The 14805-nt window shown below is 52.5% G+C and overlaps 1 protein-coding gene across 1 annotated transcript; it reads right to left on the bottom strand.

Moving 5' to 3' along the window:
* Positions 1-827: 827 nt before the first annotated feature.
* TBX3 (T-box transcription factor 3) lies at positions 828-14426 on the bottom strand. Its single transcript, XM_059863425.1, has 8 exons — positions 13803-14426; positions 12752-13196; positions 10670-10937; positions 9284-9430; positions 7070-7146; positions 5584-5741; positions 3555-4258; positions 828-2933 (listed from the first exon to the last, which is right to left on the bottom strand). The coding sequence occupies exons 2-8, from the start codon at positions 13144-13146 to the stop codon at positions 2487-2489; spliced, it is 2196 nt and encodes a 731-aa protein (XP_059719408.1). The 5' UTR covers positions 13147-13196; positions 13803-14426; the 3' UTR covers positions 828-2486.
* Between the last annotated feature and the right edge of the window lie 379 nt (positions 14427-14805).

Raw genomic sequence — 14805 nt, forward strand, 5'->3', positions numbered from 1 at the left:
TGCTCATAGGCTGGCAGAGGTACAGCACGGGCTGCCAGCTCTCCTCTGCTCTCCTCTCAGTGACCTCCCAGGCCACTGGTCCAGCCTGGATGTCTGTCCCCGTTCCAGCCGTTTTCCAGCTTAATCTCGATACATCACGAGCCTGAGGGCTAAAAGGGGCGATTCCAATAAAAGGGGGGAAAATAGATATTAAAACCCCATGTATTTCCAGGTGATAACTAACTGGGAAAGCCAAATCCTCTGCCCGGACGGGAGAGGAAAATGAGCCCAGCAGCAGCATCAACTCCTGAGCACTTTACCTGGAAACTTTGAAGGAGGGCTCTGCATTAAAATTTAACCGATCTATTCTCTAATTCTTCACTTTTGCGTTATTAATTTATGACAGATAAAAGCATAGCTGAGCCTTTCTCATTAACTTTTCAAACGCCACTTAATATTGTTCCATTAAAAGAGGTGACTTTAGTAGCCTCTGGATCGACTTTAAAAGCGAGAGGGCTAAAGACGGAAAAGGTACATTAAACAGCTTGCTTAAAACTCGTCCTTCCCCCCCAACAATTCCAATGACACCATCTCGACTGGTTCGTACTAGCTCCTTGCAGGAGAAATATCTTAATATTGGGAACGGGAAAGGGGGTGGAGGAGAAAGGCAGAAGAGGGATATATATCTTTCAACCCCTCCATCCTCCCAGGCACGTCGGGGAGGGTTGGGGTGAAGGCATTTCACAGTACGCCCAAGACATTTCAATAAAAATTTATTGAAACTTCAGTGACTTTTAAAAGGGGGGAAAAAAATTACAGAAAAAAAAATAGCAAGAAACTTCTCAACATTTATATAACACAAAATATACCTTCATTTTTTTTTTTTTTCTGAACCAGCTCTGAGCACCTGACTTTCAACCCAAGAAAATATGCACTCACTCAAACAAAGACAACAATAAGCACAGTAGTGAAACTCCATTGCAGGGTTGTTTTCTGACGCACTGAGGAAACCAGCAAAAATAATAGAAAGTACAGAAAATCCTAGAATCTTCACCTCTTTTTTTTTTTTTTTCTCTCAAGCCACTGGAGAAGCCTGTTGTCGTGTATAAACATATATAATTTTGTGGTTGTTGACATTTTGATCACCGAAGAAATCGAGGATTAAAAGCTAGCATGGTACACTGCTTTGTCTTTTTCTCTCTTTGAATTTTTTTAAGGTCTTTGAATAATTTGGTTTCTTTCTGCTTTGCTTTTTGCATTTGGTTCCTTGACCAAAGGACGAGGTTTTCCTGGGCTGAGCTGATTTAAAAACTGAGCCCTCACAAATGGGGGAATTTCTCCTCTGGGTCGAGATCTATGTTTAAAGGAATTACCAACTTGAAATGAAAACGACTAAAAATAAAAACAGAAGGAAAAAAAAGAAGACCGCTGCAGTCATATTTACAGAGATATGTACAATGTCAATAAATTAAAGTTTAATTTCGAGTATTCATATTCCACGTATTTACAAGAGTTATCAAATAATTACATAAATACTTTGTTTTAATAATAGTGTCCACTCTTTTCTTCTTCTCAGTATGTTAAACCTTGTTATTGCATATACAATTAAACAGGGAAAGCTGTGATAAATCTACAGTCGAGCTACAGAGGTTTTTAGATAAAATAAATTCACTTTTTTTTTCTTTCCAACTACACGTCTTATTTTTGTTGCTACAAGGGAGAATGTTTAAGGTAGAGGGACAAAGGTCTTATTTTTGTTTTTATTATTATTAATAATAATTTTTTCCCTGGGATTTGAAACGAGCATTAAAAATAAACAACAAAACCCCACTGAAATAAAAAATACCACCACCCCCCCTCAAAAAAAAAAAAAAAAAAAGCAGACTACTCTGGAACATGCAAAAAAAAAAAGCCACCAACTGGCTCTCAGACATCACAATAATATTTAAACACACAGCTTCCCTTAATATCGACTAAGGGGGTTGTGGTTAACAACCCGCCCAGGAAACAACTGTTGAAGAACCAATACGGGAGTTACTTACACGCTTTTCTTTCAGAGAGAAAAAAAATCACTTCTCTTACTTAATTTTTATTCATAGTTTGTTTGATTTTTTTGTTTTATTTTTTCTTTTAGGTATTTTTTTTCTCTTTTTTTTCCTTTTTTTTTTCCCCCGGTGTGTTTTGGTTTTGGGTTTTATTTTTTTTTTACACTGGTAAAAAAGAAAATAAAAGGAGGATGCCACAAACCCCACCGGTACCTCGATCCCTGTGAGGAGCCCCCGACCCAGCACTCCCCCATCCCCGACCCTTTTTTCCCTGCTCCACCAGATACCTTTTTGTTGCTAAACGCCGCGGGATTTTATATGTTAAAAAAAGAAAAAATAGAAATAGGAAAAAAAAATAAAGAAGGGGTAAAAAACAAACACTCGCGGGGTGGAGGATGTGGTTTCTTTTAAACAAAGTGCACTGCGAGACGGATTTGAAATGAGCTCCCGGAGGCCGGGGGGTTACGGGGAGCCGCTGCGGGATCTGTCCTGCTTGGGGTCGAGCCCACTGACCAGGCGCTGGATGTTCTGCAGTTCGCTGGTGGCCGCCTCCTTGTCCGCGCCCAGCTTGGGGGACAGGGACACGGAGCCGGACGAGAGCGTGGAGGAGCGGCTGGTGAGGTCCGAGGCGGAGTCCAGGGGCACGGAGCCGGGGCTGGCGCTCAGCCCGCCCGCCTTGCCCTCGCCGGAGCCGGCGGCCAGGCCGGGCAGGGCGGTGGTGAGGAGGCTGCTGCCGTCCGACAGGGGCACGGGCAGCGGGTAGGGGCTGTAGCGGAGCCGCGGCCGCACGGCGCTCAGGAACGGGTGCCGGTGCACCGAGCTGGAAGCGGCGCTGGAGGCGGCGGCCGCCGCCGCCATGTAGGTGTAGGGGTAGGGGAAAAGGCTGCCGAAGGGAGACATGGCCAGGCCCTGCGGGAGGGGAGGAGAGAGAGGAAAGGGTTACCGGCCCGCACGCTCACCGCGGGATCCCGCACGGCGCCCCCGCGCCAGGTGCTCCCCCGCGCACGCAGCTGCGGCGGGATGGAGAGCTGTCCTCCCGCTGCCCGGGCCAGAAACACCGGGGCCACGGGGCACACCCTGCCCGGGCTCTGCCCCGCACGGCCCCGCTCCCGCCAGGCCCATCGGGGGCCTAAATGGCCGTGGGGTCTCTCCCCCACTCTCCCCCCGCACCGGGCGATTCTCTTGCGCTGGGGCAAGCGCCCTTTCCCCGCAGGGCAGCCCCCCTCCCGCTCCGCAGGGCAGCCCCGGCACATCCCCCCCGACAGCGGCTCCGCTCCGCAGGCCGGGACGAGCCCCGGGCTCTGGAGGACAGCAGGGAGGGTGGGAGAGCTCAGGGAGATCACGCTGGGCCACCCTCCCCGCCCACAGCTTTCCCTCCTCCGACCTGCTGCCAAGCCCTGTGACTGGCCCCTGTGAGGGGCACTGGGGGGGACACGGACGCGGGGAATTTAAAGGAGGTGCCCGCTGCCCCCCCGTCCCCAGGCTCGGAGCTCCCCGGCCCGGAGGGGCGGCGCGGGGGGAACGCAGTACCTGTGAAGCCAGGACGTGCTGCTGCAGATGGAAAGGCAAAGCAGCCGCCGATGCCCCCGAGAGTCCCTGGGCCGCCGCCGTGGCCATGACCGTGTTGTCCAGTCCCGAGACCCCGGCGGACGCCCCGGAGACGGTGGCGAGGAGGGGCCCCATGCCCGCGGCCATGCCCGAGAATGCTCCCCCCATGGCGAACTGCCCGGGGTGCAGCAGCAGCGGGTGCCCGTTCCCCAGCGGGTTGAAGAACTGCTGGCCGGCCAGGGCAGGGGGAAAGCCGAGGTTCTGCAAGTGTCCCTGGCTCAGGTGGGCCGTGCTGTCTGTTTGGACCGTCAGGGGGGTGAAGGGCTCTTTCCCCAGCAGTCGGTTCTCATCTACTTTGGGGCCATCCCTGAGGGGGCTTTTCAGTTCCTCGCCGCTCAGGCTTCCCCCCCGGGTGCTGGAAGAGATGGTAGCCGGGCTGTGCCGCGAGTCCGGAGGGGCTTTCTCAGTCCTCTCTCGGCTCCGACTCCCTGCCGAGTCCCCAGGGAAGAAGTGGCTTTTGGAGGGGCTGCCGCCCTTGTCCCGGGGGTCGTCCCCCGCGGTGGCAGCAGAGCTGGCCGGCGCTGGGGTGGCGGCGGTGGTGGTGCTGATTTTGCCTGACTCGTTTCCTTCTAGCAAGGGATCGTCTTTGCTGTCTGCATCGCTGTCTCCCTCGCTGGGGCAGAGATCTGCAAGACAAAGGGGGCCCGGGGCTGGGATCTGGCACTGCACATCCCGAAATCCCCACCGGGCTGGGAGAGGGGGCAGAGACGCTTCCTGGCCGGCCAGAGGTTTGTGTGGAAATACTTCCCTTTCTTTATTATTATATAAATAAATACAGCCCTCGGCTCCCACCGCCTGCCCCGTCCAAGCCAGCCCGAGTTTTACACAAGGCAGGAAATTTGGCTGCGAAACAAAGCAGCGGCCCAGAGGAGCGACCCCCCAGCCAGGCGGGCCCGGGGCCAGCAGCTCTGCTCCCCCGAGCTCCTCGGGGCTGCCGGAGCCCCCAGGGACCCCCCCTTCCCTCCCCAGCTGCAGCGGGGGTAGAGGAGGAATGGGACAGCAGCAACCTCGGCACAGGGCTGAAGGGCCTTGGGGATGTGTCTCCCACGAAATTTCCCAAAATTTTCATCCCTTTCGACGGGCAAACTTTGCAAAGGCACACAGAGATACCCGCAGCCATCTTCATCACGGCCTGGGCCCCCCTTCTCCCCAGACACATGCACGGCTTTGCTGGATTCCTCTGCACTTCATCTCCTAATTTCAGCGCCCCAGGTGCGAAGCTCTGCTTTGCTTTTCGGGTCCCCTCCCAGCTCCCCTCCCCTCAGCTCGGCAGGCCTTTAAAAAAACGAGTAAAGCAACTACAAAAAAGAGGTTGTTTCCTCCTCCCCCTGCCCCCCCAGCCCGGGATGGATTAATACATACGAGAGAGCTGCAGACAGCTCCCAACCCCGCACGGAGAAACCCAGGGTGACTTTTCTATAACAAAGTTCGCGACTGTATCCAGGGGAAAGATCCTTCCTCTAGTAACAGATTCAGTGAGGGATATTAATGGAGTGACTCCAGTTTTGAACTTTTGCCCCGTGGTCTGTCTTTGCTCCCTTGACTCGGAGCTGGCTCCTTTCTGAACCAAGGAGGGGAGGGATGAATGTGCAGCAAGGGGAGAGGGAGGCCGGGGGCCAGAGGGAGAAGGAGAGGAAGAGTGAGGAAGACAGAGAGAGGAGAGTGAGGGGGGAGAAGGGAGGAGAGGGAAAGACAAAAAGAAAGGAAGCAAGAAGAAGAGTGAGGGCAAGGAAAGAGAGGGCAGAAAAACTAAAGAGAAAGAATAGAGAGAAGAGAGCAAAGAGACAAAACATGAGAAAAGAAGGGAAGAGGTAGGAAGCAAGGCAAGAAGGAAGAAAAGAAAGAAGGAAAGAAAATGGGCCAGTGCCAGAGGGCAGTGGTACAGGCCAGGATTTGCCACCACAGAGCGGGCACCCAGGCTCTCCCAGAGACCAGGGGCCACAGCTCTCACCTTTGAGGCTGGAGGTGCCCACGGCAGGCACGGCAGGACAGGAGGACTGGGCAAAGCACTTGAAGGCCGTCTGCTCATTGGACGACTCGTCCGAGGTGGGATTCTCCTTCTTCTGCCTCTCGTCATACACCCGCATGGACTGCAGGGTCAGCTGCTTCCTGCGGGCACAGAACCCGCTGGGCGAGGGTCCCCGGCCCCCCCCGGGACCCCCCCTTCTCCCCGGCCCCTCCTGCAGCTCCCATTGGGGCACGAGGAGCACAGGGGAATGAAGAGCCACGGTCCCCTCGAGGAGGAGAGCGCGTTTCTGGCAGGCAGGGCTTGGCTGCTAATGAGAGGAGATTTCTTGGAAGCGTGAGCAGCTCCTCAGCGAGGGCTGATATTAAAGACAAGGGGCGGAGGGGAGAGGGAAGCATTCCCTGGAGATGAGCTTTTAAAAGGCAAGGATGTTCCAGAGATATGAGCCATCTTAATGGTTGCTAAGATTGCTAGGAAGTGGTTATTTTGTTAGGCACTTTATGTAATCTTTTCACCAACAATTAACCCGGAGTAAAAAATCTATTTATATTTAGAGAAATTAGAAATCATTTCCGTCCTGTGGCTCCAGCGCTGGCTTTATTTTCACACTGATGGACAAGAGGAGCTGGCGTGTGCATGTTTGTGTGTGTGCTGGGCAGGGAGAGAGGCTTCTTGGTTTACACTACGTTCCCCCCACCTTTTTATTTTGTTGTTTGTTTGAAAAAAAGAGAAGCAGATCTATTTATTCATTATCTAAACCCCTCTGCAAAAATATCCTGTCTCCTGTAACACAACAAAACAGACATATCCCCCATTAAAGGAAAAAAATTGTCCCTTTTTTTTCTATTTTCTTCTTATATTAAAAATAAGAGTCTCGAGTCCCATTATAACAAGTTCTGTCTGCCTACCTGGGGCACAAACTCTGTCCTGCTGCTTTTGGAAAAAATAAAGAATCTTCTATCATTAATTACTTCCATATTCATGAGATACCTCAGTCCAAACAGCTTATTTCTGTGTTTCTCTTCTATTTCTGTGTTTCTCCTCCATTTCTGTGTTTATTTCTGTTTCTCCTCCATTTTACTCTTTTCCAGGCAGTACCCAGAAAAATGCCAGACGAGATTCAAGCAGTGCTCACCCCTCACTTGTCCCTCTTCTACAGCCCCAGATCCACACTACACTGTAATATTCCCTCTCAAATTTGTAAGAGAAAGCTTTTTTCTAGCAATATTTGCTTAATGTGCTGCACTCCCTTTGGCCAGCCATCCCCTGTGACGTGAAAACTAAACGTGGAAAGCAGGAAAGAATTCCCATGCAATCTGTTTGACGCTATTAACGCCAAGATCCTTATGGATTTTGGCGGGGGGAAGTGTGGTTTGGAGGCAAGGCAAGGTGATTTTGACCTCTGCTCGTGTTCTGAGCTTAACACATGAAAACCAAACGAGGAGCCTGTATAGAATGGAGCCAGACTCACCTCTTTTCCCTCCTTCCATTCCCGGTGTCCCGAAAACCTTTGGCAAAGGGGTTGTTGTCGATTTTTAATTGCGTGATCTATAGGACAGAGAGAAAAAAAAATAGCGAGGGGGTTGGGGCAGAATAAGAAGATTTTTGTATTATAAAACAACAGCAAACCCCACTCTTCCCAGTTCCCCTAGTGCTGGCAGGAGTAGGACAGGGCAGGGGGCAAAGGTCCCTGGATTTTGGGTGAATCCATGCGTGTTCCCGAGCTGTTGGGAGGCAGCTCGCCCCCAATCTCCCGCCGGGCTGGCCGGTGACCTGGACCGTGGTGGCAATGAAAGAGCCCCGTGTTGCTGCCACCACATCGGAATTAATTGAGCCGTGCAATGAGATCCATGCAAGTTATGCCCGTGCTTAAAACTCTTTAAATACCATAATTAAACCACAAAGGAATCATACCCACCCCCTCACTATAATAAAATACTTTATATAATCGCATTATGCTCCATGTGTGTTGGGGCGCCAGGGGTGCCAGGAGCCAGTTGATATTTTTTGGGGGGTGTGTGTGGAAGTTTTTCAGTTTGGGTTTCCTCGGGGTTCAGGTTATGGCAGGGAATGGCTGTTGGGAGGGATGGGGGGTGCGGGGCATCCCGCAAGTGCCGGGTGCCCGCGCCTACGATGCACGGAGCCGAATTCACAGCCCGGCCGGGGCTCACCCCGCTGCAACAGGATGCGAGCAGTGGCAACGGGAACGCCGCCTCCCCGCCGCTCCATTCCCGGCCTCGGGCCGGGCTGCAAGCACAGCGACCCCCAATTCAGGAGCAGAGGATGACCCCAAAAAGGAAACTCCGAATGCGGGCAGGAGCAGCCCCGGCTCCCGAGTCACCCCCCCGCCGCACACACGGGAGCAGGAGGGAGCAGGAAAACCCCACTGCTAAAGCCAGCGGGACTTTTAATCCAGGTGCTCCTGGCCGTGCCTTCTGCTCCCCCCGCGCCGAGCCGAGGGCTCCCCGCCGCTTCCGCACGCCGCTTCCCAGCCGATTTCATGGCAATCACACAAATATGCTCATTTCTGTCCTTCAACCCAGCCGCCCCCAGCTGATAGACAGGGCCGGCCAGCCCTGCTGATAAGTCCCAAAGCAAAGTCTACTCTCTGTACACCCATTTTCTTTCAGTTTCCTTGCAAGTGCCTGGCTGCAGACAGAGAGGAAAATAGCCCGAGCCCTGAGGGGGAAGCGGTTTTTTGGAGACCGAGGGCAGAAGGGTACGGACCCCCCCTTTTCAGCCCCAAATTTTTTACGGTGAAGGATGCGAGGAGCAGAGAGGGGCACAGGGGAGCCGCAGCGAGCGGGCGCTGCGCATCCAGAGCCTCTGCGCTCAACGCAGGCGAACGCAAAGTTGTAATTCACAGACAACAAAAAAATCAAAGCCTCTTTTTTTGGCTCCTTCCCTTCCTTCCACTTGACTTAATAATCGTAAATTCGCCGTTTGCCACTCTCCCAAATATACCACCTTCATCGCAAGCGACAATAAACCAGCAGCAATGGAAAGGCAGCGTTTGCAGCGCTGCGAAACTTTCTCACACGGGCTTTTTCAGCCCTTCCAGCTAAATTCAAGCGAGATACCCCTCTCTGACCAGAGCATATTTCTGCACCACAAAAAATAATAAAACACTGCAGGATGCAAAAAAAAAAATCATAATATAATAATAATAGGAACCAGACGTGTGCTCCAGCCTTATTGCCAATTGCTGTTAAAGGAGCTAAAACAGCACAAAGGCCAGGAAGAATTACAAAATCTCAGCCCCGCTGCTCTCCCCACTCTGTCTTTCAACACACGGAGCCGAGTCTTTTTTATTAATTTTTTTTTTCTGATGCATCTTAGATTAAATCCACACTAAGAGCAGCAAACCCCACCCCATCCCTTTCCTCATGCTGGGGAGATAAACTGGGGGGGAAAAAAAGGTAGAAAACCCCTAAACATTCTCTCCCTCACCCTCAGTTCTCCCTCCTTTTAATTGCCTTCCCCGAGGTCAGTATTAGGAGAGTGCTCGACCCCCTCCCCCAGCGCCTTCCCCGAAGTTGGATCAAGGAGGTTTTGGGGGAAAAGATGAAGGGAGAGAGAGAGAGAAGAGCGGGATGGGCTTCGTGAGTTTTAAGGGAACAATGCAGAGTAAAAGTTCTTTTAAAAGCCAAAACACGTAAAACAAATCCTCTCTTAATCTCCTTACCTTATCATTCTGGTATGCGGTCACTGCGATGAATTCAGTCTCCGGGAAAACGTAGGTCCTGAACGTGCTGTAAGGAAGCTTGAGGATATCGTTGGCTCGGACGATGTGGAACCGGGGCTGGTACTTGTGCATGGAGTTTAAAATGGTCTGGGGGGGGGGCAGCGGCCGGCAGCAGAGAGGGCAGGAGAGGGGGAAAGAAGACGGTCAGCAGGAGCAGCATTTCCCCCAGCCATCGGCACTTTCTCCTCCTAATTTGCCTTCCCTCTCCTGCCTCCCCTCACTCCTCCTCCCCGCCAAGCACACTCCAAACACACGCACACGCCTCGCAGCATCCAACTAAAAGTACTGACAGCTCCAGCTCGCCGGGCTTAGGCTCTCGCTGGACCTCTCGAAGGAGAGGAGAGAGGGGGGAACCCCTTCAGAGCTCTCCTGGGAGAGGGGGAGAAGCTGTTTGGGCTCTGGCAGCAATGTCTTTTGATTGCAAAGTGTAAAAATAAAAATATAAAAATCAAGTAAAGCAGGAGCAGCAGCTACAGTTGCAACACCACCACGAGAGCCTCGGCTCGGTCTAATTGCGTGCCCCAATTCACTTAAGGCCTTCTGCGAACGGCAAAAATGTATCGTCTAATCAAATCACAGCAGCAAATGCAATCTTCGGCACATTAGAGATCCCCCGGCCGCGGCCACCAGCAGCAAGCCCCGGCTCCGAGGCGGAGGCTTTCCCAGGAATAGAAAGAAATGGCCAGGATCGACAGAGCACTTATCAGCAGGTTTGTTTGATTTCACTCTCAGGGTAAGTTTTTATCTCTGCACACCCGGTAAATGTAAAGGAGTGGATAGACATGAATGGGCAACTTGACCTCTGCTTTTGGTCCCTGTTTATTTTCACTCCGGCTTGCTTTACATTATCCAGATTAATATAGATTTAAACGTTTGCGTACTTAGGCCTTTAAGCCCTTTATACACATATGCATATCGTTTTCCTATGCTTAGAAAGTGTGATCGACTTTATTAAAAATATATATAGATATATAAAGTCACCGCAGCTCTGACAAATATCGAGTTGCGCTGCGCTGGAAATGTATCCCTAAAGTTAACGCTGCATGGCACGGGGAGGTTACAGAGTAAACTCCAGGCTTTAGTCCTGACCTCAGCAGGAGGAAAAATCAAGGACTGTTATAACCCGGACAGATGCCTGTCCCGGGTGCGTGGGGAGGTCTTTCTGCCCCGTTTTCCCCTCATTTCGGCCGCCCGCCGGAGCTGCCAGCGGGACCTGGCCGGCCGAGCAGCCGCCGTGCTCCGGGCACACCCCCCCGGGACCCCCCGCTCCGGCCGGTGGCGAGGGAGGGGAAAAGGGGGGCAAAGGAAGGTGTAAAAGGCACTCACAAATCCGTGCTTGTCAGAGATGTTGTTAGTGAGCTTCAGCTTGTGAAAGGTGACTACTTTGGACATCCATTGTTCGCCGGTGGCCGGGCTGTCCGGGTGGATGTACATTCTCTTTGGCATTTCAGGGTCAGCCTTGCCGGCTACCATCCACCGGGAATTATGGAATTTGTACCTACAATCATCAGCCGCCACAATATCCATCAATAAAATGTACTTGGCCTTTTTATCCAGTCCAGTGCATCTCACTTTAAATGGAGGAAACATTCTCCTATGGGCAGAGGGGGGAGGGAGGAAGTGGGGGGAAGAAAAGACAAGAGAAAAATAAAATGAAATTAATTACAGCGTTTAAATAAGCTTCTGAATTTTGGTAGCGTGTCTACCAAGCGACTTCTTCAGCTCTCAAAAGCAGCAGAGTAAGTCTGGGTCCAGCAAAAAGGTTTCCTCAACTCCCTCCCCCCCCGCCCCCCCCCACAGTGAAAAGGTTTCTCAAATGCTTAAAAGTTGCAGGAGAAAATGGTCCCTGGAAGGGAAAGGTACGCATTCCCTAGAAATCAGCAGGCGCCTACCTCTCTGCCATTCCTAAACAGCAAAGGCCCATTTGGGGCTCTCTGATCTCTCATTAGTTTCCTTTTTGCCTGCTAAACAAAGAAATGGGAGCTGATCGCACCCCGATAAAATAAATCGTCTGAATTATTACAACCCAGCCTCCCGATAAAGTGCGGAGTTTTACACTTCGCAGACGAGAATAAAAAGCCCCCAGCGAGGGCAGCGTGGCTGCCGGGGCTCTCCCCGTGCTCCGGCCAGCCGGGGATCCCCCCTGTGCCGAGGGTTCTCTGCAATCCCCGCTCCCCTCCGCTCCCAGCTCCGGCTCCAAACTGCAACAGGATACCACAAATTTGCTGTTTATTATATCGAGTGGTTGGCATTCAGCAAATCTCAACTTAAAAGGAAACACATGACTTTGCAACATGTAAGAGCTCTTAATACTGGCCGAGGCTTTCACGCAAAAACTTTTGACCACAATTAACAGAAAAAACTTCGGGAAAGCAGTAAAACGGGCGAGGAGAATTTTTTTTTCTCCTTACTGCTTTTAGGGCTTCTATTTATTTTTTTTCCCCCTGAGCCTGTAGCCTGCAACTGGTGCTTTGCACATAGGCGAAGCTCCAGTAAGGCAGCTGAAGGCCATCTAAGAAGACTTTTCAGGAGTGGCTTCCTCGAGTAATTCTCCTGGCAAATCACATGTGGAGAGTTTGGGAGGTTTCTCAGAGAGCCCCTTAGAAAAACACCCGGGTGCAAAGGAGGTTTTCACCCTACGTATCATCACAGCAATAGGCAGAGTTGTAAAAGAGTCCCGATGTCAATGAGTAGCGAATATAGAGAGAGATTTCAGACGGGTAAACCTATAAAAAGCAGAAATGCCGAGCGTGGACGCGCTGTGTGTGTTCATTCATTCCCACGTGAAGGTTACATAAATATAGGGACAGGCAGCGCCGAGCTGCAAACCCTTCCCTGCCACTCCAGCAGCGGCTGCAGGACGGCTGGGGAGTTTTGTCAGCTTTTCTGTACATTTCCAGACATAACCAGCCAGCACAAACCCAGCCGAGATCCCAGCACAGAGAGAGGCACAGCCTGACACACCGAGCCTATCTGCCCTCCTGCCCCACCAGCAGCCAGACGCCTCTCCAAAGGATTTTTCTTTCATTCCCCTTGCTTCAGAAAGAAAAACTGCGTGTAGCGAGGCTGAAAACCAGGCCATCCCCTTTGCCAACCCCAAATTATTTTCTTCCTGCTCCCAGTCTTCTCCAGCAAGCATTAAGCTACTGAACCATGAAGGGACCCTCTCACCCCCTGCACACGCTCATGCTGAGCAGGGCCGGGTCGCGCTTGGGCTTTTCCCGGCAGCCTGGTGCCCCAGACGGGCTCGGATCTTCAGCTGCCTAAAGCTTCCCATAATTGCAGGTGAAAGGAGATTTACGGAGGAAACCGCCCGAGAGAGAGCCTTGCCCTGCTGGGGTGCAGAGACTGAGGGGTGGGGGATGGGGGGGGGGGGGGGGAAGGCACGAACCCCCGACCCAGACCTACCTTCCCGATTTGGTAATCACCATCTCTGTGCCTCTTTTATGGAATTGCTCCCAAAGCTCTTTAGCTTCCAGATGCACTTTCGGATCGTCTTCTACCTCTTCTTCTGGCTCCAGAGTTTTTAAAGGCCTCAGATGGGCTGCTGCCTGGTGACCCAGGGAAGAAAAGGGAATACCAGTCTCTGCAGCCCCCACTAACTGATCCATGATGGGTTTAGCCAGAGCCCCGGGAAGGGACAGGGCGGCCGCCCCGTTGGGAGGCAAAGCCAGAGCCGGGAAGAAGGGAGGCTGATGTCCCAGCACAGCGCTCATGGCAAAGTCCGGTGCCCGGTGCGGTAAAAAGGGATGATAAGCCATGCTTGTCCCAGGGATTACTGGATCTCTCATCGGTAAATTCATCCACTCCACTCCTCGGTCTTCCTACTGTTGGAGTAGTCCCGGAGTGGTTTCTAACAGCACATCACGAAGAAGAAAAATTAAGATAATAACAATAACAGCAATAAAGCACCAAAAAAAAAAAAAAAAAAAAAAAAAGGGTTGGGGGAACAAGCTCTAAACAGCACAGTACATGAAGGAGAGGCAGAACTTCTACAGCCTACAACTTCCCGAGCCGGGGCACATCCCCAGCCCTCGGGACAGCGGATTAACAGGATTGTTCATTATTAGTCTTGCTTTTTCTCGTGTTCGATCTCAGACGCTTTGTTTTGCTTTTTAGTTGTTCGCGTTTTTTTTCCTGAGTGGAAGTCCTTGTGCTGGAAAAGAAACGCCGAAGAAGGGAAGAAAAAAAATCCACCGGGTTCGCTGTCTGCTCGTGTTGCCGCAGAAGAGCTGGACAAGCCGAAATCCTTTTTTTTTTCTTCTTCTTTTTTTCTCTTAGTCCCAATCCCCCTTCTCTTCTTCCGTGGCGGAGGGTGACGGCTCGAAGCTGGGTTTTCTTTTGGGGTGGCTGGCTCTCTTCCCCCTCCCCCCCACCCCTCCACCTTTCCTCCGTACGGTCAGGCTGCAGAGCAGAGGCTGGGGAAGGAGGGAAAGCAGAAAGAAGCAAACAAACCCACCCCCCCTCGCCGGCCGAGGAAGGCTCCTGAGCAACCTTCAGCAGTAACTTGTAGGGAAATCTCGTTTCCGCCTCGCCTTCCTCACTCCCCAAGCAGGAGCTGGTCAGGGTGTCCTGATTTCCATCAGGATCTCTTCTTTCTTTCACCCTCCTCCTTTTTTTTTTTTTTTTTTAAATTTATTTTTCCCTCTCTCTTTCTCTTTCGCTGTGCCTTAAAAAAAAAATCTGCCAGAATTATACTGTTGTCTCCATAAAAGAGAGAGAAAGTGAGAGGGAAAGAGAAAGGAAGAGAAAAAAGGGGGAGGGAGAAAGAGAGAAAAAGAGAAAGAGAGAGAAGAGAGAGGGAGAAGGAGCCTCTCGGCTCTGAGAATTCCCTGTGAGTCTGTGCTCTGCGTGCACCCGATCGTAGGGATGTGTTGTGGGTTACAGGGGAGCTGGAGCCGCCTTGATTGGCTCTTTGACGCTTTCGGACCAATTGTGAGGCTCCATAGGCGGGGTTCTGACAGCTCGGGTGGAGGGGGACAGCGCCGAGTTATAAAAAGAAGGTGTCGGAAACTGTAACGCTGCAGCAAAGCATCACTAGTACTTCGGGCCGTGTGAATATGTCAACATGATCAGAGGGGAGGGAGCAGGGAGGGAGGAGGGAAGGGGCCGGCAGCGCCCGCCTCTAGGGGGGTGCTGGGGGCCGCCTCGCCCCCCGGCCCCGGCCTCCCGCCGCCCCGGCAGCCTGGGCACTGCCCGGCCGCTCTCCCCCGGTAGGAGCTTCCCGAGCGCCAGCAGCGGGGGGGGGCTCCACGCGTGGCGGTGGGGGGGTTCCGATGCTGCTCTCCCCCCTTCCCCAAACGCCGCCGGTACCGTAGCGGGTTCCCCGCGTGTCCCCCCCGGCCCGGAGCAACCTCGGGAGGCCGCCGCGCCGCACGCCCATCCCCGCCGCGGCTGCCGCCGGTCCCCGCGGCCGCCGCGTCGGTGTCACCCCCCTGCCGCTGCCCCCGCGCCGTTTCTCC

This window comes from Haemorhous mexicanus, chromosome 19 (genome assembly GCF_027477595.1).
Source record: "Haemorhous mexicanus isolate bHaeMex1 chromosome 19, bHaeMex1.pri, whole genome shotgun sequence".
Lineage (NCBI taxonomy): Eukaryota > Metazoa > Chordata > Aves > Passeriformes > Fringillidae > Haemorhous > Haemorhous mexicanus.